Raw genomic sequence first — 22213 nt, 5'->3', positions numbered from 1 at the left:
CCAGAGTGGTGCATGCTCTAGTTATCTCCCGCTTGGACTACTGCAATGCGCTCTACGCGGGGCTACCTTTGAAGGTGACCCGGAAACTACAACTAATCCAGAATGCGGCAGCTAGACTGGTGACTGGGAGCGGCTGCCGAGACCACATAACACCGGTCTTGAAATATCTACCTTGGCTCCCAGTACGTTTCCGAGCACAGTTCAAAGTGTTGGTGCTGACCTTTGAAGCCCTAAACGGCCTCGGTCCAGTATACCTAAAGGAGCGTCTCCACCCCCATCGTTCTGCCCGGACACTGAAGTCCAGCACTGAGGACCTTCTGGCGAGGTTCCCTCGTTGCGAGAAGCCAAGTTGCAGGGAACCAGGCAGAGGGCTTTCTCGGTGGTAGCGCCCGCCCTGTGGAACGCCCTCCCATCAGACGTCAAAGAGAAAAACAGCTACCAGATTTTTAGAAGACATCTGAAGGCAGCCCTGTTCAGGGAAGCTTTTAATGTTTAATAGATTACTGTGTTTATTTTTCTGTTGGAAGCCGCCCAGAGTGGCTGGGGAAACCCAGGCAGATGGGCGGGGTATAAATAAATTATTATTATTGTTGTTGTTGTTGTTATAATAAAGGCTCGGGAGTAAACCCTAGGCAAATACAGAATGGAGTCCCTAAGGCAGTTGGAGGCTCCTCCTGGCAGCTCCTGCAGCCAAATTGGGGCCCAGCACCTTGCTCTGCTTCCCTTTGGACCACATCAGAGTGTCTGAGAGAGGGGTCATGTTGCCTGTGGAGTTTGAAGGGGCCCTAAGGGGCACCTAGGACAGCCCCTGCAATGCAGGCGTCGCAGACCTTTCCTGCTCAGATGGGAACCCCGAGAGTTATCTCACCCCAGGCTCCCCCTTCTGCCTCGTCTCTTGCCAAGCTCCCTTGAACCCACCTGGATCCCTGGGCAAGGGAAAGAGGATGTCGAAACCTTCCGGCAGCTCGATGGACGTGAGGAACCGGACGTGGCCCGTGTGTCCCTGGGAGAGGCCCACTGGCGATGGCGGGGTCTTCAAGGAGGCGGAGTTGGACATCATGGGCAGAGTCAGGACCACTCCAGCGCTGGTGCCGATCCACAGCAGGTCCTTGCAGGCCAGGATGGCGGTGATCCTCAAGCAAGCGGCCTTGTGCTGGCGGATGATGGCATCTGAGCCTGAGAATCCAAGGCGAGTGGCTCATGTGAGTCCTTTGATGGCTCTTTCCCCAACCTGGCGCTCTGCAGACGGATTGGACTACAACTCCATAGCTGCCAAGTTATCCCTTTTTTACAGGGATTTTCCCTTATGCTGAATAGGCTTCCACGCGAGAAAAGGGAAAACTTGGCAGCTATGCAACTCCCACCAGCCGCTGCCCACCGGGTAGCAACATCCGCAGAGCACATAGGTTGGGAAAGACCAACTCATGAGATGAGATTCTGTTTGTGAGATTGAGGTGGTCCTTGGCTTCCTGTATTATTAAAGCCTTTCTCCCCCATTCCCACCCACCTGATGTTACATTTTTCACCATGCGTCATGGTTGGTTCAGATACAGGCCGGCCCTCAAGATACAAGGACAAGCAGAAAAGTTAACTTTTTATTGAAGGAAACAGCCTACAAGGGCAGGACTCGCGATCCCAGCCTCCTACTTCCCCCCCGTCTCCTTCTCCCCAGCCAGATGTTTTCCAAACAGCCATAAACTACACTGCTGGTGGTGGGAACCTGTGTGTGTATCTATCTATCTATCTATCTATCTATCTATCTATCTATCTATCTATCTATCATCTAATCTCTGTGTGTGTGTGTGTCTATCTGTCTATCTATCTATCTATCTATCTATCTATCTATCTATCTATCTATCTAATCTAGGTGTGCGTGTATCTATATCTATCTAATCTATGTGTGTGTGTGTCTGTCTATCTATCTATCTATCTATCTATCTATCTAATCTCTCTCTCTCTCTCTGTGTGTGTGTGTATCTATCTATCTATCTATCTATCTATCTATCTATCTATCTATCTATCTATCTAATCTATGTGTGTGTGTGTGTGTGTGTGTGTGTGTATATATATATATATATATATATATATATATATATATATGGTTTTTCAAATTAAAATTTTACAATCACAAGCATGCAACATGTAACTAACATAAAAACAAGATTCCAAGGAATCTCCTGGACTTCCCTCTTCCCCTTTGTGGCTCCTATTATTAATCATTTCCTCCTGCATCTTTTATAATAATCCAAATCTTTTACACCTCCATTATATCCCAAACTCATCATTAAACTACACTGCTGCTGCTGCTGCTGGGAAACTGTGCACTTTGTTCTGCTACACACACAAGCTCTGTGTGGCCTCGGATACAAGAGGGGACACAGGAACTTATTGCAGTAGGAACGGGAAGCTCCTGGGGTGCTTCTGCAGCCTCTGAACTTCATCAGCCGAGTCTGAACTGCTTTCTTTACCAGGCTCTTCTTGCTCACCAAAGCCTGTTGCCTCTTCAGCACCCAACCATTCCTCCCCTCCTGACTTGTCCTCTGCGTCCCACCACCACTCCTTGGGCTCTGAGCCTTCCTCCTTTGAGGCTTTCCCAGGGGGCGTTCTTCATCCTCCAGCCAGTCCCTGACACCATGCACTGGCAAAAGTAGTTGGGGAAAAGGGCTGTAGAGCATAGGAAAGTCAGAAGAGCCTACTGGATCAGGCCAACAGTCCACGTAACCCAGCATCTTGTTTTCACAGCGGCCAGCCAGATTCCAAGCAGGATTCGAACTCAAGAGCCCTCTCCCCTGTCTTCATCTTGGCTGTTAAGTCATCCAGGCAAACCTTTCCGCCTCCAAGCACACCCCAACATACACACCTGCAATATGAGGTTGAATCCTGACAAGACAGAAGTACTGTTTTGGGGGGGGCAGGGGGCGGGTGGGTGTGGGGGACTCCCTGGTCCTGAATGGGGTAACTGTGCCCCTGAAGGACCAGGTGCGCAGCCTGGGAGTCATTTTGGACTCACAGCTGTCCATGGAGGCTCAAGGTCAGTTCTGTGTCCAGGGCAGCCATCTACCAGCTCCATCTGGTACGCAGGGTGAGACCCTACCTGCCCGCAGACTGTCTCGCCAGAGTGGTGCATGCTCTGGCTATCGACTACTGCAATGTGCTCTGCATGGGGCTACCTTTGAAGGTGACCCGGAAACTACAACTAATCCAGAATGTGACAGCCAGACTGGTGACTGGGAGTGGCTGCCGAGACCACATAACACCGGTCCTGAAAGACCTACATTGGCTCCCAGTACATTTCCGAGCACAATCAAAAGTGTTGGTGCTGACCTTTAAACGGCCTCGGTCCAGTATACCTGAAGGAGCGTCTCCACCCCCATCGTTCTGCCCGGACACTGAGGTCCAGCTCCGAGGGCCTTCTGGCAGTTCCCTCCCTGCAAGTAGTGAGGTTACAGGGAACCAGGCAGAGGGCCTTCTCGGTAGTGGCACCCGCCCTGTGGAATGCCCTCCCATCAGATGTCAAGGAAATATAAACACCTGACTTTTAGAAGACACCTGAAGGCAACCCTGTTTAGGGAAGTTTTAATATTTGATGTTTTATTGTGTTTTTACTATTCTATTGGGAGCCGCCCAGAGGGGCTGGGGAAACCCAACCAGATGGGTGGGGTATAAATAATAAAATTGTTGTTGTTGTTGACTCAAGGCGCCTACCCAAACCTCTGACCAACACGATCTTGGAAGAAATATGTGGCAATGAAACACCTGACTTTTAGAAGACATCTGAAGGCAACCCTGTTTAGGGGAAGTTTTAATATTTGATGTTTTATTATGTTTTTAATATTCTGTTGGGAGCCGCCCAGAGGGGCTGGGGAAACCCAACCAGATGGGTGGGGTATAAATAATAAAATTATTATTGTTGTTGTTGTTGACGACGACGACTCAAGGCGCCTACCCAAACCTCAGACCAACACAATCTTGAAGAAATATGTGGCAATGAAACACAAAGGAAGCTCAAAGGTTTGGGTCATCCCAAAACAATCCCCCTGTCAAAAAACACCCCCATTCCCAATTCATCTGGCAGTTCTGATGTCCGAAGAGAAAGCAGGAGAGGGGCAACTGAATTCCAATGGGGAGGGGGAAAGATTCCTTAGAATTCCCTGCTGGTTAGTGTAAGTGTTCTCATACTGCAGGTGTGTTTGTTGGGGTGTGGGTGGAGGCTGAAAGGTTTGCCTGGATGACTTACCTTCTACAGCCAAGATGAAGACAGAAGCCAAAAGAACTGCAGGAGGCATCAATTTCAAAATGATGCCAGGAGTACAGGAATGTTGTTTTACGAGGTTCCGTGCCCATCACGCGTCGGTGAGTCATCTTCCCCAGGCAAAGATGACACCAAGGACTAAATTAAGCATGTTAATGCAATAAGCTTACGTAAGGTTTTTAATGCAGCGCTCTTAATATAGTTCCTGTGGTCATTTCACCTTTCCCTCCTGCAGAATGCGACAAGGCAAAACACGTTGGCCGCACCATGTTGTTGTAAAATAAAACGACCCTCTCTCTTTTTGTTTTGTTTGGGTAGTTTTCTTCTCATCCTTTATGCCCCCCCCCAAAAAAACTTCAACCAGAGATTGGCTGACTATCACTTTAGTATCCTCAGAGACACAGGAGCTCAAAATGACCGCAGAAGGGGTTTCACTCCCCACAGTATCCCTGCGAGGTAGGCCAGGATGGGAGACAGTGACTGCCTTAAGATCCCACACTTCCATGGCTATGTGGGGATTTGAACCCAGGTCTGATTGCTCTAAGTCCAACGTTCCACTTAGCTCTCAGCTGCTACATTTCGTTGGCCACCCAGGAGATATTTTCACAAATGTACAGCTTTCAACCCAGTTCAGTTTTTGGCTCCCATAACTGTTTCCCCGAGACCAGTGTTTCTAGACCAGTGTTTCTTAAACTTGGGTCTCCAGCTGTTTTGGGACTACAACTCCCATCATCCCTGACTACTGGTCCTGCTAGCTAGGGATGATGGGAGTTGTAGTCCAAAACAAACAAACAAACAGCTGGAGACCCAAGTTTGGGGAACCCTGTTTTAGACACTTACTGCACCTCAAGAGCCAAGAATCTGTAGCTCAAAGGTATAATAGCATCTACCTTGAATGGAGATCTTGAAACCCCGTACAGCCATTGCCAGTCAATGAAGACTAGGATTCCCCAACCCGGTGCCCTCCAGATGTTTTGGACACTATAACTCCCACCAGGAGCTGTAGTCTGAAGAATATGGGGGGGGGGAGACCACTTTGGGAAGGGAGGAGGTAGATGACATTGAAGGGGTTGCTATGCAACCAGGGGGGAGGCAGCGTTTGATAGTGGGGGGGGGATGTCTACTCACTTTCTCCCTGAACCAGAAGACCTGAAAGGCTTAAAATGCAACAGAAGTACAAGAGAGGAAGGATGGGACTTTGGTGCTCTTCACGCTGCGAAAGGGGCGGAGGCTCAGAGTGACCAACTCGCAGCAAAGAGCGGCAGGCTCGGAGCCGCACTCTGGATGTCAATAGTAAATAAATGTGCCACAAAACTGCCAGAGACTCGTCAATTCTGATCGGAGCTTGCTTGCTTGCCTGCCTGAGATCGTTACATCAGGACTTGCCAAAGCGCTGGGTCTCTCACCTGCCAACATCTTGTGGACCGGAGGCGTGACGTCCACTTCGGCCAGCTGCTCGTAGCTGGAAGGGTGGTAGAGCCTCACCTGGGCGCTGCCCTGAAGGGTGACCCAGACCCCCGCCAAGGAGCTCACCATACACGTGAGGCTGCGGTTGCTGTCCTGCCCGACGTGAAATGAGTGCTGGAGAAGAGAAAAGGTCAGGCTGAAGCCTTGTGGAGCAGAGGGAATCCCTGACACTCTAAACGGCGGAGCACCTCTCCCAGGGTTTACCCCCCAGTGCAGGAACTTGACCTCAGAAGGTGACAGCTAGCGGGGAGTTGTGGTCCAGGGAATGGGGTGCCCCTTGAACCATGCTTAAAGGTAAAGGGACCCCTGACTGTTAGGTCCAGTCGCGGACGACTCTGGGGTTGCGGCACTCATCTCGCTTTACTGGCCGAGGGAGCTGGCGTACAGCTTCCAGGTCATGTGACCAGCATGACTAAGCCACTTCTGGCGAACCAGAGCAGCGCACGGAAACGCCGTTGACCTTCCCGCCGGACCAGTACCTATTTATCTACTTGCACTTTGATGTGCTTTCGAACTGCGCCTCTTTCTCTCCCTATTAGGATTGAATAAAACTAATTAAAAAGGACTCTCCTTGTTCTCTATGCTGTCGCTGCAACTGGGGAAGGAATATCTTTGGCAGAGCCCTGACACCCAGTCGGGTCCAACTTGGGCACGTCCTAGCTGAATGGCAAGGGGATCACCGGACTCCCCCTACCCGTGCCTCCTGGGACACTTATTCAGTGGAGCTGGTAAGTATGTGGGGAGATGGGAAGCGAGAAAGCTGCTCGGTTGCAGAACCACGGAGGAAGAAGCGGTTTCCTCTGTACCTCTTGCTGCAATGAGGATGTGCTAAGGACGACAACACGGTTCTGGCATCCGCACCAAAGCTTGCCACCCACGGCCACCATTTTGGTCACAGGGCTGCCGGGAGAGCCCAGAGAGAGGGATTTGGAGTTCTGAGAGTCCCAAAAGCGTCCTGAGAGAGAGAGAGAGAGAGAGAGAGAGAGAGAGAGAGAGAGAAGGGAGACATGGAAATAAGATTCCAAGGATTCCTCTTTTCCTTCACAGAATTAACCATGCCGAAGAATCATTTTTCTTTTGGTAGCTCTTGATTTGAGATACCTAACAAAAAGGCTTCAGGATGTTTAACAAAATTCATTTTAAACATTTTTTTCAATTCATTGTATATCATTTCCCAATATTTTAAAAATGCATTTGCATTCCCACCACATATGATAAAACGTTCCTTCCATTTCCTTACATCTGCTATTTTCTTTCCTAAACATCTTTGCCATTTTCACTGGTGTGATATACCATCTATACATCATTTTCATGTAATTCTCTTTTAACATTATGCAATCTGTAAATTTTTTAAATCAACTTTCCACCATTTCCCCCAACTTTCAAATTGAATGTTGTGTCCCACATCCTGAGCCCATTTAATCGTAACTGATTTAACCTCTTCATCTTTGGTTTCCTACTCTAATAAAATACTATATGCGGGCAGCACCACCTTCGACTCTGGCAGGTGGGTTCCAGCTCGGAGTTCGCATCCACGTGAAAAGTCCCCGCGACAGAAAACTAGCACACCAGGGAGAAAGATGCCATTCCACCTCTTTACCTGCTACGTTGTTTTTCCATTTGAAAGTTTGTGGCGTGGAGGGGGGGGCTCCAAAATGTGATTATCCCACCCAGTCTGGTCTACCGGCTCATTCTACAGCTGGGGTAGGCTACTCAGTGCCCAGGGGCGCCAGGGGTGCCCTTGGAAGCTTCTACAGGTGCCCCAGACTCCAAGCTTTCACTTTCTTAAAAAAAGTAAGTCTCTAGCGGCCCTCCTAGATATAAAGCTACGGTTCAATATGTGCATGTACCTTCCAGGAGATTTCTGTGAAATGGGAGCGAGTGACCACCTTGTGTGTTTTTCCTGGTGCTGAGGAATGCTCTCTGTTGCTGTGAGACAGCATTAGTGTGTCCGAGGGGCGGGCTACTCCCACCAAACACTGCTCTAAGCTCCAGCGAGCATTGGTTTTTAAACCCTTTGTCGCCGCTTGCTCTCTAAGCCTGTGACTTTCTAGGCCCAGAGGCTCACAGTGCCTGAGTGGTCCTGCTCTGCAGCCATGTGGCCAGGAAGGTGTATTGCTACACCCTCCCTTGTTAGAATCATAGAATTGTAGAGTTGAAAGAGGCCACGAGGGCCATCCAGTCCAACCCCCTGCCAAGCAGGAAACACCATCAAAGCATTCTTGACTTATGCCTGTCAAGCCTCTGCTTAAAGACCTCCAAAGAAGGAGACTCCACCACACTCCTTGGCAGCAAATTTCACTGCCGAACAGCTCTTACTGTCAGGAAGTTCTTCCTAATGTTTAGGTGGAATCTTCTTTCTTGTAGTTTGAATCCATTGCTCCGTGTCCGCTTTTCTGGAGCAGCAGAAAACAACCTTTCTCCCTCCTCTATATGACATCCTTTCATATATTTGAACATGGCTATCATATCACTCCTTAACCTTTCTTCTCCAGGCTAAACATACCCAGCTCCCTAAGCCATTCCTCATAAGGCATCGTTTCCAGGCCTTTGACCATTTTGGTTGCCGTCTTCTGGACACGTTCCAGCTTGTCAGTATCCTTCTTGAACTGTGGCGCCCAGAACTGGACACAGTACTCCAGGTGAGGTCTGACCAGAGCAGAATACAGTGGTACTATTACTTCCCTTGATCTAGCATTAGACCTTTCCTGAAAGCAGCTTCACGGTCAAATAACTCACCGGCTTCTCTCTGGTAGGCAATGAGCTCTCCGTTCGCCAGCGATACAAACACCTGGTTATCTAGATACCTGTGGGGGGGGAAAGCAATGGGCTTTACAACATCAGCCAGAAATCAAATGAGTGGTACAATGTACAGGGCGAAGAAGCAAGAACCAGGGTCAGCTGTGTCCACACTGACACCTTTGTGCTTAAAAGCATTCATTTCCCATGTGAACTAACTGATTCAGAGCTTAGTCATTATGAGATCGGGGAGAAAAGGCCATTGCAAATGTTTTCCATTTGATGCTAGAGGCATAGCTGCCAAGTTCCTGCCTGAGAAATAAGGGACTGGACCGGAAGTAGCAGACCGGAAGTAGCGCTGCCGCCATTTTGGAACTTGGCAGAGCATGCTCAGAAGCTACTTTTGATGCTGCTCTGCCCTGTTCCAAAATGGCCGCCGCACCAGAAGTCACGCTGCAGCCATTTTGGAACTGGGCAAAGCAGCATCAAAAGTCGCTTCTGAGCATGCTCCGCCCAGTTCCAAAATGGTCACTGCGCCAGAATAAACCGGGGGAAAAACAAAAAAATCCGTTTTTTCGGCTGGGGACAGCTGGAAAAACAGGGGTTTCCCGGGGAATACGGGAGACTTGGCAGCTATGGCTAGAGGGAAAGCAAGTTTGCCCTGGGTAGATGCTTCCTCGCCTCCATCACTTTAACTTCGGCAACTGCTTAGAGGTGGATTTGCATAAGTAAATACCGTATTGGCCTGGGTATAAGCCACACCCGAATATAGGCCGCACCTTTAAAATTCAAGGGGGGGGGAGGGGAGAAAAAAACAATAGCCGAATATAAGCCGCTCCCTTAAAATCCCACAGGCACTCACATCCATTCCGTTTTACCATATGTCTGTTTCAGCAGCGATATCATAGGAAAACACCAAAGGTCGCAAATTTAAGCCACGCTTTAACTTTTCACAGTCAGAATTTGCGAAAAAAAGGGAGGCTTATATTCATGGTACGATATGTACGGTACTTCTTGGTACGATTAACCTGGCAGCAAAGTCACGTGATGGTGAACAGGAAGGCCAAGTCCTTAGTAAGACCTGCGCCTGGGCTGTCTCCCTTCATCTTGAAGGCGAGGGCTCACACGACTAAATACGAACCTCCTCATTTACTGATTTTATAAAATAATTTATTCTGGTTCTTGCTAGTCGAGGGTGGAGCAAGGACCCTGAAAGCCCCATTGCCTCACTACTGAAAACTGTATTCAGCCACCTTTGGATTTTGCAATTTAAGCAAACTGTTCTGCACACAGATTTTCAACCCTGTGGTCTAAAACGGTGCTTTAAAACGAAAGCTGGGTTTCTCAAGAGGCTGGATTCTGTGCTCACTTATGTATGGTTCTGCATTTCAGTATACCCTGCGTGAAGCTCCACTTACAAAATGCATGTCACAGAGGCCGAATGTTGCATCTTCATGCTATTCTTCCTGTTGCGGATGTTGTCCGAGGATTGGTAGACATGGATGCTGCAAATCAAAGAGAATGGAAGCAGGCATGAGACTCTGGCAGGTCTGTAGGGAGAAAATTCAGTGCTGTACAGTCTTGACTTAGCATACTTTTGAATTATACATTCCTGGGATCTAGCCTCCCTTGGCTGCAGGCCTGTGGCCAAAGAGATCTTACTGTATGGCTCTGCCAAAGATACAGCACTGATTTTCAATATTCGATGACAGATCCTACCCACTCTGTGTCAGAGATTCATAGAATTGGAAGAGACCACAAGGGCCATCCAGTCTAACCCCCTGCTAAGCAGGAAACACCATCAAAGCATTCTTGACATATGCCTGTCAAGCCTCTGCTTAAAGACCTTCAAAGAAGGAGACTCCACCACACCCCTTGGCAGCAAATTCCACTGCCGAACAGCTCTTACTGTCAGGAAGTTCTTCCTAATGTTTAGGTGGAATCTTCTTTCTTGTAGTTTGAATCCATTGCTCTGTGTCCGCTTCTCTGGAGCAGCAGAAAACAATCTTTCTCCCTCCTCCATATGACATCCTTTCATATATTTGAACATGGCTATCATATCACCCCTTAACCTTCTCTTCTCCAGGCTAAACATACCCAGCTCCCTAAGCCGTTCCTCATAAGGCATCGTTTCCAGGCCTTTGACCATTTTGGTTGCCCTCCTCTGGACACGTTCCAGTTTGTCAGTATCCTTCTTGAACTGTGGTGCCCAGAACTGGACACAGTACTCCAGGTGAGGTCTGACTAGAGCAGAATACAGTGGTACTATTACTTCCCTTGATCTAGATGCTATACTATTGATGCAGCCCAGAATTGCATTGGCTTTTTTAGCTGCTGCATCACACTATTGACTCATGTCAAGTTTGTGGTCTACTCCTAGATCCTTTTCACATGTATTGCTCTCAAGCCAGGTGTCTCCCATCGTGTATTTGTGCCTTTCATTTTTTTTTTTGCCCAAGTGTAGTACTTTACATTTCTCTTTGTTAAAACTCATCTTGTTTGCTTTGGCCCAGTTGTCTAATCTATTAAGGTCATTTTGAAGTGTGATCCTGTCCTCTGGGGTATTAGCCACCCCTCCCAATTTGGTGTCATCTGCAAACTTGCTCAGGATGCCCTCAAGCCCATCATCCAAGTCATTGATAAAGATGTTGAATAAGACTGGGCCCAAGACAGAACCCTGTGGCACCCCACTAGTCACTATTCTCCAGGATGAGGAGGAGCCATTGATGAGCACCCTTTGGGTTCAGTCAGTCAGCCAGTTACATTCCGGGGATTTAGCCTCCCTTGGCTGCAGGCCTGTGGCCAAAGAGATCTTCCTGTTTGGTTCTGCCAAATATACAGCACTGATTTTCAATATTCGATGACAGATCCTACCCACTCTGTGTTAGAACGCCTTCCAACATTCCATGACATCACAGCAGCCAAACCAGTAGCGAAGGGAGCTAGCTGAGAGCTGACAAGTTTTAGCTTGTTATATTGGGGGGGGGGTGAATCCGAAAAGATTACAAGGCGCAGTGTGCCTACCAGCCATCCTCTGTCCCCAGCCACATGGAACTCTGATAGGCCTCCGGGTCGATGCTCAACAGGTCCTCCAGGCTGCCTCTGGTGAACGACCCTCGACTTGACCGCCTCAACGCCCGGCCGTCCATGGAGCTGTCGCTGTTCTGGGCGAAAGTGGTGGCAATGGGGAGGAAGCCGGCGGGGTCTTGCTCCTCTTCCGAGCTGGTTGTCTCGGCCGTTGCGTCTTTAGAGCTCGGGATCTCCTCATCTGGCAAACGAGAGGCAACGGGAACTAGCAAGGAACCTTCCAAACTCAAGGAAGGCCCCTGGCTTGGTCATTGAAACATAACAGTTCATTTTCAGTTCTAAACCCAATTTATTTGTCACCAAATGCACATCAAATCTGGACTGTTAAGCTGGAACTACATCGGAGGAATTTCTCTCTTTCTTTATCAATTATTTTTTATTGCTTTTCCAGAATTGTTAACAAATTGTGTTCCAAATTAATGCAAATTTAAAAGCTGACTTCCCCTCTGTTTTCTTCCCTCCTTTGCTGCTCCCAGTATGGCAACATTCCCAACTTGCATTTCAAAATCTTATCGCTTTTCCCGCTCACTGGAAGGACAGATTGTGAAGCTGAGGCTCCAATACTTTGGCCACCTGATGAGAAGAGAAGACTCCCTGGAAAAGATCCTGATGTTGGGAAAGATGGAGGGCACAAGGAGAAGGGGACGACAGAGGATGAGATGGTTGGACAGTGTTCTCAAAGCTACGAACATGAGTTTGACTAAACTGTGGGAGGCAGTGCAAGACAGGAATGCCTGGCGTGCTATGGTCCATGGGGTCACGAAGAGTCGGACACGACTAAACGAATAAACAACAACAACATCGCTTTTCCCTACGCATCACCTGCTCAATTGCCAATTTCCGCTGCGACTTTCATACATTTCTTATAACCAGTCCTCAAAGGAGTCGGGCATGCTTCTAACCCCCCCCCCCATTTTCTCCGTCTTGGACCCCTCTGGCGTGCTCGAGCACCCGAGAGGGCGGCTTGCCGTCTTTACTGCAAAACAGGAAGCCCGAGGGTCGGAGGAATTTCTATCCGTTGCACCCCATTTTGGGTGCAAAATGTTTTCACCTTTCCTTAGAGTTGGAATTTTGAACCTGTGTTTTAGAGGGGAAGCCTAAAACCCTCCCCCCGCACTCCTGGAGGGGGTGGGAATTGGTTGGAGGGGTCTTCCTCCATTCAGCTCTGCTGCCATGCAAGACCCTGCTGAGCCCACTGAAGGCGAGGGCTGCTTGGGGAGCCACCACCAACATGTTCCTGTCAATAGAGGGCAGAACGAGGCTCTGGGAACAAGGCATTTTGGGGTGGGGGCAGGGCAGGGCTGACAAGCAAGGGCCCGGATCTGGGGAGCCCAGTAGTAGAGCTGGCAAACAAAGCTCCTGCTCTGACTGGCAGCACCCAGCAAGGCTTCATAAGCCGGGGGAGGGCTGCTTTATTAAAGAGAGCTCGTACTGCCGTTGCTGCGTGGTGTCATCGTTTATTTTGTGGTAAGTTGCACCGAGGAGCCTATTGCACAGACTTGACGGCATATTCCAAAATAAGAAAATAAAATAAAATAACAGCAACTAACGTTTAGTGGGAAGCTCTCATTTCGCTTGGAAGATGTCATATTATTTTCCACGTAAAACTTAGGAAACATTGATTGCCATTCCTGAACTTTAGTGCGAGCTGAATAAGCAATAGCAGCTACTGTGTAAAACAATCGCTGGGACATTTAGAGCCTTGAATCATAGAATTGTAGTTGGAAGGGACCACAAGGGCCATCTAGTCCAACCCCCTGCAATGCAGGGATTTTTCCCCAAGGTAGGGCTTGAACCCATGACATGGTTGAAATATTATGCTGATATGCAGCAATGCCTCGGAGCCGTCGTGACTGCGGCCGTGCCTTGCCCTGCCCTCGCCCGCCCTGCCACCCCCTCTCGCCTGCCCGACCCACCCGTCCTCTTGCTGCTGTTGAGAAAACGTCTGTTTCTCAGAAGATGCAAACAACAATTTATTCATGTGCTTAAATGTTTCTTCTCTGCCAGCTTGCACAAGGAAGCTGAAGAATCATTCCTAAAAAGGAATTGTTTGTTAAGACAATACGGTGCACCTTGAGTTGGGTTTGGAAAGGATTGGTGCTCAGGTTCAACAATATGCTCAGTGGTAGAAGGGCACCAGGGGAAGGGGGAAATGGCTGGCTTGGGGCAAGTTACTAGCCCTCAACATTGCGCTGTGAATGGTCCGACTCACTTCCAAAGCTGGAAGATATTGTGGAGTGGCTGGCTTGGCTCTGGAGGGTGCCGGAAGGACTCGGCGAGGACTCGTCATCCGTGTCGTCGCTGTCGAAGGGGACCAGTTCTCGGTTGGTGCTGTCCACTGGGTCCGAGAGCTCCAGGGAAGACCCAGAAATGGAGATATGCAAGCACTGCTGGGGGCCAGACTCGTCCATCGATGTGTGAACCGGTTCTGAGGAAGGGCTGGCCAGAGGTTCGGGACGCTCCCTGGGCGCAGAGTGAGGTGGGAAGAGAACAAAAAGGGATGGGGGAAAAGATAAACTGAGATAAGCTGCGTCTCTGCATTGAACAGCAAAACATGAGCTGCCAGGATGGAAGCCTAGGAGGGGACAGGAACTGCAGAAGTTGGGGATTCGCTGCTTTCAGGAACCAGGAAGCACAGAACTAAATGCCCTTTAGGAGAATCGTAGAATTGCAGAGTTGGAAGGTACCCCGAGGATCACCTAGTCCAGGCATCCCCAGACTTCGGCCCTCCAGATGTTTTGGACTACAATTCCCATCATCCCTCACCACTGGTCCTGTTAGCTAGGGATCATGGGAGTTGTAGGCCAAAACATCTGGAGGGCTGCAGTTTGGGGATGCCTGATCTAGTCCAACCCCCTACAATGCAGGAATCATTTCCTGGGTCCAGGACATCTCTCTCCCCCCCCCCACAACACATTTCCAAAGGTGATAGAACTACTAAAAGGGCCCCCTCTGCCTATTTTAACACCCAAGAGGGTCTGTAGGGAAGGACACGGTCTTCCAGATATTCAAACCACAGGTTCTGACCCCACTGTGTTGGACTAGGTCTTGGGAGAGCAGGGTTCGAATCCTCACCCGCCTATGGAGTTCACTGGGTGACATTGGACCAGTCACTACTTCTCAACCTAATCTATCTACTCCAGGCTTCCTCAACCTCGGCCCTCCAGATGTTTTGAGACTACAATTCCCATCACCCCTGACCACCGGTCCTGCCAGCTAGGGATCATGGGAGTTGTAGGCCAAAAACATCTGGAGGGCTGAGGTTGAGGAAGCCTGATCTACTCCATAGGGTTGTTGTTATTGCTGTGAAGATAAAACAGGGAGGAGGAGATGTACGCCGGCTGCCTTGATCTCCTTGGAGGAAAGGCAGGATAGAAATGCAACAGACAGACAATAAATGAATTCTAATTTGGCCATTTCCTGCAGGACATGTCATGTGTGTATCTGACAGAAGCGGGTTCTGGGTCCCCCAAAAGCTTACAAGCCAGCCCTTCTCAACCAGAAGTTCTTGGACTACAACTCCCATCATCCCTGACCACTGGTCCTGCTAGCTAGGGATGATGAGAGTTGTAGTTTTAACAACACCTGTGGAACCAAGGTTGAGAAAGGCTGGCTTACGTCATAAACTAGGCATCCCCAAACTTCGGCCCTCCAGATGTTTTGGACTACAATTCGCATGTTCCCTGACCACTGGTCCTGTTAGCTAGGGATCATGGGAATTGTAGGCCAAAACATCTGGAGGGCCGCAGTTTGGGGATGCCTGTCATAAACAAATGTGTTTGCTTTCCAGGGGCCACGAGACTCTTGGCTGTCACCGACGTTCTAAAAATGAAACCACCCAACAGGCAAGTCCTCTTCCGGCGTCTTCCTTACCGGAAGCTTCGCTTGAGGCCTGGCACAGAGGCCATGCAGAGGATCCTGGCAGAGCAGACAGCGATGCAGGCCTCGACGATGGGCTCCTTTTTGACGCTGAGGAGGCAGACCTGCCCGACGTAGCCGTCGCTGTTGCACACCCAGACCTCGTAGGCGTTCTCCGGGTTGCTGTGGCTGGGCGAGGCGCAAGAGAACTACCGGAGAAGGGACAAAAAAACAGGTTATAAACCGTTTCCTTTATGAATAATCATTAAGATTTTTCTAATTATAACTTAAGTCTCCTGCAGACATTATTCAAAACAAGTCCAGGTACATATATTCCGGCATATAAGACTGGGCGTATAAGACAACCCCCGAATTTTTAGAAGATTTTCCTGGGTTAAAAAGTAGTCTTATACGCAGGAATATACAGCACATATTTTAGGGCACTGTTTTGTGAAGTATTCTCTGCATTTTCCCCATGCTTTTTGAAACTCTTGTCTACTGTGATCGCTAATTGCTTCTGTTAATCTTGCCAATTCAATATACTCTAACAGTTTATCTCTTGACATTCCTTTTTTGTTGGCCCGGTTCCCCCCCCCCCCCCAGTTTTTAGCAATTAGGATCCTTGCCGCTCCTGTGGCATAGAGGAATTTTTTTTAAAAAATATTTTTATTTTGAATTTTATAACACAACAGAAATTTGTATTATGAATTATCTGTTGTATTTCTGTGGCACAGAGGAATATTTTCTGGTCTTCTCTTGCTATACCTGTGTCCGTTATCCCTAGTAGAAAAGCTTTTGTATTTTTCATAAAGTTATATACAGTGGTACCTCGGTTTATGAACACAATTGGTTCCGGAAGTCTGTTCATAAACTGAAGTATTCATAAACTGAAGCGAACTTTCCCATTGAAAGTAATGGAAAGTGAATTAATCCGTTCCAGACGGTCCGCGAAGTACTTAAACTGAAGCGTTCATAAACTGAAGTGGATTAATCCATTCCAGGCGGGTCCGCGGAGTACTCAACCTAAAGCGTACTTAACCCAAAGGATGGGTGTAATTGGTCCCGGAAGTCTATTCCTAAACTGAAGCGAACTTTCCCATTGAAAGTAATGGAAAGTGAATTAATCCGTTCCAGATGGGTCCACGGCGTTCGTAAACTGAAAATTCATAAACCGAGGTGTTCATAAACCGAGGTTCCACTGTATATATAAAACTTTAAAAAAGGGTTTGTGTTTTCTAAACAATCAGCAATTTGAACCATGGTTTCAGACAGTTAATATGGAAACGGTAGCAACAAACAACAGATGAACTGGGTGAATTTGGTTTGCAAAGCTTGGACCTACCTGCATTCCGCTCCTCGTTTTCATGATGGGAATCGCCTTCAGGAACTCAGGGTCCAGGCAGTTTTTGTAGGAAGCTGGTTATGAAAAAGAAAACAAACAAACTTGTAGCGCGGTCCAATTTGCGGCATAATCCACTGCAGCTCTGTGGAGTCACGATAATGAAAAGCCATCTTGAATCTATCTACCCCGCTTCTAAAATCTGATCGTTCCCTTGTCCTTGTTTCTAAGACTCCACGGCCACTGGCTGAGCTGCTGTGATGTCACAGCATGTTCGCAAACATTTTCACTGCCCACACTATTTATCAGCAGCAGTTGGCAGTGGAAGCAAGCGGTCAATTTGGCTGGGGATAAAAACCTTGCAGCTTGTTCATCAGCGCCGCAGGAACACCTACAGAGAGGAGGGGTGTTAGAGGGAAAAAACCCCCACACCTATTTATGCTCCAGATCAGCCCCTTCATATAGAGGCAAAGGCAATACAGAGTTTTCTTAGGCTGAACTTTTGGTTGAGGGAGGAGCACGACAACACATTTTTTGGTCAACCTCTCTCTTCAAAGAGGCAGATGAGGAAGATAACTTGTGCAGAGGCTCGATCAGTTCAGACTGCACTCAAGAGACCGAATGTCCCCCTCCCTAAAAATATAAATCCACGCACACAGAAAGCTAGCATGTCAGGGAGACAGACTTCAGCTTCATATTGACAGGCCAGTTTTCTATGTGCAGGGATGGGCCATCGAGTAGGTCCAAGAAGTGCCCTTGCGAACCTGATGACAAACATTATGAGCTTTATTAGCCGCAGGATGTGTGCGGCTGCTCCGTAACAAGAGTTCTCTGGGCGCCTTACAAAGCGCTCCCTACCCCAAAACATTAAAACAGTGTAAAGCAGTAAAAAAAAAAATTACAATATCAAAAACAAAACCTCAAAACACTCAAGACAAGGACCTAGTTTCTTCTTGGTGTCCTCAAAGGCTTGCTCAAAGCTGTGGCGCGCATCTGGGTTGGGGAACTCGAAGATGTAGGACTCCGTGCCGTCGGCCTTGGTTGCTGTGAGCTCCATTTTGTTGGGCGGGAAAGACTGGGTGAAGGAAAGCGACTGCTTCTCCGCCAATTCACGGTGGATGGCAGCCATCAGGTCCTTAATGACGTCGTCCAGGCTCTGAGGGTGAGCGAACACAAATGCCGGCATTAGCTGTGAGAACACCATGGACTTATGGAATGAAATTCCGCGGCAGCAAGTTTCTAGTCCATCTTATGCAGTCGCAACAGCCCACAAGCCTGTAAGGGCAACTTTTAGCCCTTATCGACCAGGTTGGTACCAGAGCTTTGATTTCCAAGCTCCACGTTTAGAGGTGACCCAACTGGAAGGCATCAAGGACAGGGCCTTTTCGGTGGAGGCACCACAGCCGTGGAATTCTCTCCCCAGGGTGAGCTGACGGCTGCCGATTTATTCTTTCTTTCCGGAGAGCATTCGTGGAGGTTTAAATGCTGCTGCCTTTTTGGTTGGTTACTTTTAGAGTTGTTATATTTTAATCTTTAAATGGCATACATAAATAACCTTTATTTATGTATGCCACTACTGCAGCCCGTGTTTCGTTAGCCCCAAAATGGAAAACGAGCGAGGTCCCAACCAAAGAAGAAAGGCCACTTAAATTGACAGAATATGTGCAGCTTGCAGACTTAACATATAGAATAAGAGAAGAAGAACATCATACGTTTAGAGAAGATTGGAAAACGTTTATTGAATATACAGAGGGAAACTATGTTTATTTGAAAACGTGGGCAGCGTTATGATAAATTCAACAGTGTAAATAAGTTTTGACGGATGTAATAATGGAATACTGAATGGTTTAGTTTATGTAAAACATGCAGGGATTTTGTGATATGAACCATGGAAAGAGAAGAAGTCATTGATATTTTAAGGTTGTTTAACTGAATATTTTAAATTGTAAAACAGAACATTTAATAAAACTTACACACACACACACACACACACACACACACACACACACACACACCCCTTTAAATGGAAGCCATTCTGATGGTATTAAGAGATAACTGGAACTAAAAATGGTTTTACGAAACGCCTGTACTCGCCCCGACAACCTCAATGGTTCTCACCTGATGGGGGAAGCTGAGGGTCTCTGAAAGCTTGCTAACTTGGCCAAGGGTGCTGAGGTCCTCATCCAGGCGAGAGATGGCTTTCTGGATGCTCTCGCGATTGGGCGATTGTGAAGCCCCTGGAGTCAGACAGAAATCACACATCACACCACATTTGTCTCAGGCAAGGAGGCTGGAGATCTAAGCCAGCTGTATTTCTCAGTATCTACTGCATGTTCTGATGTAACACGAAAAACTGACTTTATATACTGCCATTTGGAGGTTTAAAAATGCGGCGATTAAGAGGCAAGCGGTTAGGCCACGTGAAAGGCGAGCGGCGATACTCCTTGCATTTCTGTATTTATTGCAAGTGACACCCTTCACTTTAAATCGATGAACCCCAATTTAAAGTGGGCATCAGGTGGTGGCACGCAAACTGTGTGTTTCTAAAGGTTGTGATTGACGATCACGAGCCACACGGCACGACAACAACGTGGCAGCTCGTGCAAAACTCCGCTGTGTTGTTGCTTTCTGGGCAACCTATCGACAATACAGTGGTCCCTCAGTTTTCGAACGTCATCCGTTCTGGAAGACCGTTCGAGTTCCGATATGTTTGGAAACCGAAAACTCAATACGGAAGCCTCAATATGGAAAACTGCGTATTGAACTGCGTGGCACATTCAATTTCCGAAAAGTGTTGAAAAACCGAAGCATTTACTTCCAGGTTTACGGTGTTCAAAAGCTGAAAAATTCGTCAATGGAGACGTTCGAAAACCGAGGTACCGCTGAGCTACATTCAAGGTTTCCTCTTAAGCCTCCCCGCGAAGCGTATTAATTTTCTTTCCGCAGCTTTAAATCCCTGTAGCTTCGTATGCTTCAATACTGTTTTATTGTCTGCATTGTGTTTTATAGATTCCTGTTTCTCAACAACGCTCGGGTATCCTCGGGACGCAGAGCATTCTGAAAGGGAACAACACCGACAGCAACAGACCTTTCACAATGTCCAGGTCTTCCAGCGGAAATTTCCAGAGCAATTTGTACTTGCTGGCTGTGTCGATCACACTGGCCGCTGTGTAACTGCAAAGAAAAATCATGTAACACTAAGAATGGGAGCAGTACTGGATGCAACCACCAAGTGGCCTTATTGGCCTATTTTAGAAGTGAACACCTTCCATTTAGCTCTTAAGTCTTCTTTCTTCCCTTGATCAAGATGCTAAGCCTGTGGGCGGGGCCTAGCCCATTTTCTAACTTATGTGCAAAATCTAGCTTTCCGAGATGCCTCCGATACAAGGCACATTTGACAGCTAGCTGCGCATTCTTGGCTGAGATGGACCTTAATTTTTTTTGCTGCATTTCAGGTGTGCACAATTCTATACCTGGGGTGGCTCCTGAAGTTCCCGACGGGGACCTCCGAAGAACAGCCAACCCCTGCTGAAAGCAGGACTCGAACTCGGCACTGACTGTGCGACAGAAGCGGCATATCCCAGCTGCCTTGGGGCTACAGCCCCCCCCCCCCCGATTATGCCAGAGGTCATTCATTGGCAGCCAAGTCTCTGGCTAACCCACACCTGACATCAGGAGTGGGGCAGGTGGGTGTGGTTTGGGCCCCGTGCCTTATGGACAGAAATGGTCCCTGTGGGAGCCGAGAAACAGTCTGGGCTCCTGATAAGATGCCTGTCCTTTGCAATGATGATGGTTGTAAATCACACCGTTCAAGCTCTTTATTAGCAAAAACACGATCTGCACAGGCTTGGCTGTCAGGCCTAATGAGCACAACAGGTCTCGCCCTATGAAATCAGTTGGCCCCCATCTCCCCACAGATTTATCTAACTCCCTTCCTCTTCAGGGCTTTCCCCAAGCAATGGAAGACTGTGCTTGTATGTCTGCCTTTGCTCCTGCCGCTTCACGCCTCTTCTGGTCCTGGGAGACTAGGGGAAGGGGAGTTTGTCGCAGGAGGGGGAGACACTGTGGGATATGTGGGATGTGATACATAAGTAGCAGTCAAGTACAACATTCCTTGTTTTCCTAGAGTGGACATGCAAGGGGATGTTTGGTCCACCCAGTCGGAACTTCCTGTTTCCTCCTGGGCAGGGACTTACTTCCTTTGCATGTGACCAGAGGTGGGCGTGACCTTACCTGTGCAGGTAACAAAAGCACAAGGCACGCAGCACTCTCTCTCTTTGACTTCTCTCCGTCGTTGGAGCAACTTTTTTAGCTAGAGATGCTTCCAGCCAACAGAGGACACTGGGACCATATGGGATAGCTGATATTTTGTAACTAAGTCTGCCTTCAGGGATCCAACTGCGAACTGAATGCGAGTAAACTACTTTCATTGACTTTAAATAAGATTGTTGTGTGTTTATTAAGAGGGATATAAGGGAACTTACTAGGAACCTAATATTGAGAGGCTTACACAAGCCTGCAACCAGCTACCTGCTGTGCATTAAAAGGGGAATGTAAACTCTGCTAAGTAAAGGAACTGGCTAACGCAAGTTAGGAAGGATATTAATAAACAATATATCCTCTCCTGCCTCCCTGAACATTCCCACAGACACCCGTGACTCTTCACCAGCCGGATTCCTCTCGGCCTTGTTCCTCTCCTGCTTCTGCCTCTAATTCTGGCCGCCTCTCTGTCACAGACTCTCGCCGCTCACTAAACCCTGTTCCCTCTCCATCTTCTGACACCTCCTCCTCCCAGGCTTTTCCGTCTGACCACTCATCATTGCCCCACCACCAATCCCCGGACTCTGAGCCTTCTTCCTTTGGGGGTTCCCCAGCTGGTTCACCCCACCCAGCCCTTGTGCCGCCAATCACACCACACCTTTCGGTGGGCTTTGGGGTCAGTCACTTACAGGCTCATGGAGCTTCGCCGTAGAGACCCCGACTTGCGTTTCAGGGTGGTGCAGACGAGCAGGTCCGTGAAGAGGAAAAGCGAGCGGTCCTTCTTCCCACCCACGGCCTTCTGCAACGAGACACAGGAGAGGTCAGGCTGGGACAGCTCAGTCGGTTGACCAAGAGACTCTTATAATCTCGGGGTTGGGGGTTGGACTAGAGGACCCTCAAGGTCCCCCTTCCAACGCTACAATTCTAAGATTCTACCAATCTCCCCAACGCTTTCTTGGGCAAGCGTATGCAAGCTTTAGGACCAAGCAGATCTCCTTTTCACGTGACGGAACAAGAGGACACCCAGTTTCTTACTAGTGGAAAGTTCTTTGAGTTCAAACGGTTTTAGAAGCTCCAGTGTAGCTCATGCTACAGTGAACAAGCTAAGTCTTTAAAGTGCTACAAGACTCCTTAACGGCTGATGAAGGCTGCTTAACGGCTGATGAAGGCTTTTATTCAGACAAGCTTATGCTCGTGTGTTTGTGGAAGGG

The 22213-nt window shown here is 48.4% G+C and overlaps 1 protein-coding gene across 1 annotated transcript in view; it reads right to left on the bottom strand.

Moving 5' to 3' along the window:
• Window positions 1-22213, bottom strand: part of ARHGEF17 (Rho guanine nucleotide exchange factor 17) — a 155832-nt gene that overhangs the window by 3679 nt on the left and 129940 nt on the right. Inside the window, exons 8-20 of the mRNA XM_035115379.3 lie at window positions 21692-21801; window positions 19831-19916; window positions 18861-18979; window positions 17685-17898; window positions 16746-16819; window positions 15419-15612; window positions 13758-14008; window positions 11483-11726; window positions 9877-9963; window positions 8459-8526; window positions 6526-6674; window positions 5659-5833; window positions 919-1176 (exon numbers count right to left, since the gene is read on the bottom strand). Coding sequence (XP_034971270.3) covers window positions 919-1176; window positions 5659-5833; window positions 6526-6674; window positions 8459-8526; window positions 9877-9963; window positions 11483-11726; window positions 13758-14008; window positions 15419-15612; window positions 16746-16819; window positions 17685-17898; window positions 18861-18979; window positions 19831-19916; window positions 21692-21801 — 2029 coding nt within the window. The remainder of the gene's footprint in view (window positions 1-918; window positions 1177-5658; window positions 5834-6525; window positions 6675-8458; window positions 8527-9876; window positions 9964-11482; window positions 11727-13757; window positions 14009-15418; window positions 15613-16745; window positions 16820-17684; window positions 17899-18860; window positions 18980-19830; window positions 19917-21691; window positions 21802-22213) is intronic.

Source organism: Zootoca vivipara, chromosome 4 (genome assembly GCF_965207765.1).
Source record: "Zootoca vivipara chromosome 4, rZooViv2.hap1.1, whole genome shotgun sequence".
Lineage (NCBI taxonomy): Eukaryota > Metazoa > Chordata > Lepidosauria > Squamata > Lacertidae > Zootoca > Zootoca vivipara.
This window is presented reverse-complemented; position numbering and strand designations above follow the sequence as displayed.